Below are 3,908 nucleotides of genomic sequence, written 5' to 3' on the forward strand. Positions count from 1 at the left end.
TTCCCCCGCTCGCCACTCACCGCCACCCACAGTCTGCAAACCCAGAGTGGGTTGTGCTCCAGGCCCCAGTTTTCCTTGGGGTGGAGCTGCACTTTTTTCAGCAAATATTTTTACAGTGATGCCTGCCCTGGCAAGGTGCGGAGCCGTGCCCTCGTCCCTCCCTCTGCCAGGCACTGCTCCAGCCAGGTAAGCAGCCAGCTCTGTGCAGCCTAAGATTAACTGCTTGTGTGCGCTGCAGGCTGGAGAGCTGGAAAAAAGCAAAACCAGACCCATCTCTTGGCCTCCATCCTCCCCACGGGGCATCCCCATGGGTGTGCTGCCTCACCAGCCATGTACAGGGGGCTGTATGGACCCAGGACCCCCGTAGCTAGCTGCAGTGAGACAAAGCTTAAATCGTATCATCAGCAGGTCTAACCCCATCTTCTGTGCTAGCCCACCATGCCCAGAGGTCCTCAATGGGGAGCTCTGCTGGGAGTCATGGGCCACCCTGCTGAGCCCAGCCCTTGGCCAGGCTCTGTTTGCCCCTGGCAGGAGACCACAAGCCATGCCAAAATGAGGAGGGTTGGGATGTGAGTCCCATGGGCCACCCTCCTCCTGCCCAGCAGGATCACAGATCTGCGTGCATACTGGGGGACACCCAGGAGCCCCCACATGAGAAGGCGTGGGCAAGGTGAGCTCTCCGGGCTGCAGCCACCCAAAATTTGTTTACCCTCGCCCCAGCACGGCAGCGCTGCTTCGAGAGGGCTCAAAGTCTGCTTCCACCCTGTTTACACCTGCTCCGGTTTCAAAGCTGCCTGAAGCCCTGCAGCAGAAGGCTGGAGAGCAGAGGTGTCACCTCCCACAGCCCACCGTCCCTGGCAGAGCTCAGCGGGGACCAGGGGACACGGCCGGTCGCACCTCATCCCACCCGCAGCCTGACATGGGGGCCTGGAGCAGAGACACTGTCCTCCACTCACACCCTTGCAGCTCCAGTCCCGTTTGGGACCCCAGTGGTCACGGTCCTGGAGGAATCCCTGGCGCCTCTGCCCCGCGGCCAAAGGGCTGGAAGGGCAGCAAGGCAGCGCATGCCTGCGCCCCAGGCCAGGACCAGGATGTTCCCAAATCTGGGGCAGAAGCAGCAGGCAGGCGGTTTATTAATAGCATCTAGAGGAGCTTTGGTTTGTTTATCTATCCTGCAGCAAACTCAGTTTGCTGCATTAATCCCCATCTGGAAATAATTCAGAGGAATCCTCCAGCCCAGCCCAGCCCTGAAGCAGTGCACAAACCCCCAGCCACGTGGAGCTGCGGCACCAGCTCATCCTGCCAGCAGCTGCAGGCTATATAAGGACCCAAATTTTTAGGGACCCCTGTCCCAAAATGTTCTTCCTCCCCAGGGGTTGCATTGCCCACCACCTGCGGCCACCTGGGATCAGGTGAGAAGTGCAAAATTCATTGGAAAAAAAAACCTATTAAAAGCAAGGCCATTTCCAGCTTTTGTGCTCAGAGAGCCCAGGAGGCTGTGAACCCATCTCAGCTCCTCTGCCAGCCCCTTGCTTCCAGCCTGCTGCACACTCCCATGGCACATGGCAAGAGAGATGTCCCCAGTGTCCCGCCTGCTGGGGACACTGGCCAAGCAGAGGGATGGTGCTGGTTGTGCCTGGCCCCACTCCTATTTTGCAGGCATTGGCTGCACCCCGCTGCAACTGCAGGCTGGTGACCCTTTGGGGTCCTGTGCTCCAGCAGAGCCACCACTGTCCCTTCACACACACTGCTTGGCAGAGCGTGGGTCCCTGTCACTGTCCCCTTCTCTGGAAGGGGGGACACAGCACCCTGCAGAAAGAGCCCAGGTCCCTGTCCCAGCCAGGGCTGCACCCACCGGTGCCCCACTCCTCCGCTGTGATGCCTCCTCCTGCAGTTTTGGGCTCCACGCGAACGGTGCAGCCTGGCCCCAGGGCCAGCACCAGGAGAGGCTGCTCTGAGCATCTACTGTGCAAGGACAGCTCGGGGGGCCCATGCTGACCAACGGGGGAGTCCCCTAAGGCATGGGGCTCCACACCAGCCCTGCTCTGGCCAAGGGGAGTAAACCAGGGTGCCCGGCCAGCACGCCAAGACCGTTCCCGCAATGAAGTGATGGAGGGGCAGATGAACTCCTTCAGAGATCAGGCACTGGCTGGGAGCAGCAGAGACACGAGCAGAGGCACACAGGAAGGGCCAAGCTTCACAGCTTGGTTCTGGTGCTGGGGGGATGCGGTGGAGCAGGGGTGGGAGCATGGAGGCAGGGTCCTGGGCATAGGGACAGGGAGCCATGGGTCTTTGTCACCCTCCACCATTGGAAAGCTGGGACCCAAGGTGCCGGGCTGAGTGCAGAGTCCTGCTGGCTGCTTTGGACCTGTGCCCATGGTATGGATGGGCCCTTGCCAAACTCTTCCCACCACCCACCGTGGATAATTTGGGGCGAGATGAAGATAGAGAGGGTAAGGTACTTTAAGTCTCCATGTTAGCTTTTATCCTATCCTTGAAGGCTTTAATGTATTGCATGTTTCCATATAATTAAAGATCCAAGGCAGGCAGATGCCCACCCCATGAAGAGTCCCTGAACCGCACAACGTTTTTGCTGTCCCCCCTGGGCACCTTTGCCCCGGGGCATCCCTCGTGTCCCTGCTCCCATGGCTGGAAGGTCCCCAGGTTGGGCTCTGCTGAGCACATCTCAGCTCTGACTTTTTTATGGCAGGTGACACCAAGCGGCAGAATTGTGCATGGGCGCTGTGCATGGTGTGAGTGCTGTGAATGGGGGGGGTACTGTGCACAGTGTGGGTGCTGTGCATGGCAGGGGTGCTGGAGTCCTTCAGCTGCATCCCTGGCACCCAGTGCAGGGGACAGCCAAGCACCAGGACTGCCCCGGCTGCACGAGGTCACTGCTGGCCCCAGGGAGGTGCAGGCTGGGGTCCCTGCTGAGCCCCCAGGCGCAGCCGGTGGTGCCTGATGCTGCGATATTGCAAGAGCTCATAAACCACATGGAAAATGGATACAGAAAACGGGCTCTGAGGAAGGGCCACAAGAGCTGCCCAGGCAATGCCAAGCCCTGCCCAAGAACTGTGTTAATATCACCCTGGTGCACCCCAGTCCTCCCCATTTGGCCTCTGTTAAACCCACACCCGGCTGTTTGGGCTCTCATCCTTGCACCCCCTGTTTGGAGTCAGGCAGGGAAAACCATGCAAAGACATGACCTGGAAAAACAGTGGAGGGGCTTCTGTGTGGGCTGCATGCAGGTGTGCAGGCAGGGAGGTGGGGAGGGGGTCAGGCAAGAAAACCAAACCTGGCATGAGCCATGGAGCACAAGGTCAAGCAGGAGCTCCCATGGGCTCTGTCATCCTCGTTTTCAACTGTTCAGCTACCCCCAACACCTACATTTCTCATGCAAATGGCCAACAGAACAAACACTTAAAGGAAAGCAACCCGGCAGGGCACGTCACTTCTCCCGTCCCGCCCCCACCGCAGGCAGGGCTTCCCCCAGGCTAGCCCAAGGCTTACCGACAAATATGACCAAGACATGTGGCCCAGCAGGGCCAACAGAGAGTTGTTTAATAGATGCGAAGCTTTCGGAGTGCCAGACATGCTCCCCAGAGCATCGCTGTTCTGCTGTGCTGTGCCAGGCTCCAGCGTGCCCAGCTTGGGGGATGCTCAGCCGGGGTGTCCCTGCTGCAGAGCCACGTGCACGGAGAAGCTGGGCGTGAGCGAGCCCTGGGCCAGGGACCAGGGGACATCTGTGATGGCTGGACCAGGTTTCTGAGTTGTCAGGGGGCTGCGTGGGCAGGATGAGGGAGTGGGAGAATCCTCAGCCCCCCTGTTTCACCCCAAATGCCAGCAGGATGAACAGCAAGCCCTGAGCAAGCTGAAGCCCTTCCCAGACTGCCAACACAGCCCCACCA

General features: G+C 59.6%; 1 protein-coding gene across 1 annotated transcript in view; it reads right to left on the reverse strand.

Moving 5' to 3' along the window:
* Positions 1 to 325: 325 nt before the first annotated feature.
* Positions 326 to 3,908, reverse strand: part of LOC104073264 (RING finger protein 224-like) — a gene marked incomplete at both ends in the record, with an annotated part of 4,172 nt that continues 589 nt past the window's right edge. The window contains one exon of the mRNA XM_009572969.1: positions 326 to 371. Within this exon, the coding sequence (XP_009571264.1) occupies positions 326 to 371 (46 nt within the window). The remainder of the gene's footprint in view (positions 372 to 3,908) is intronic.

Source organism: Fulmarus glacialis, unplaced genomic scaffold (assembly GCF_000690835.1).
Source record: "Fulmarus glacialis isolate BGI_N327 unplaced genomic scaffold, ASM69083v1 scaffold16702, whole genome shotgun sequence".
Classification (NCBI taxonomy): domain Eukaryota; kingdom Metazoa; phylum Chordata; class Aves; order Procellariiformes; family Procellariidae; genus Fulmarus; species Fulmarus glacialis.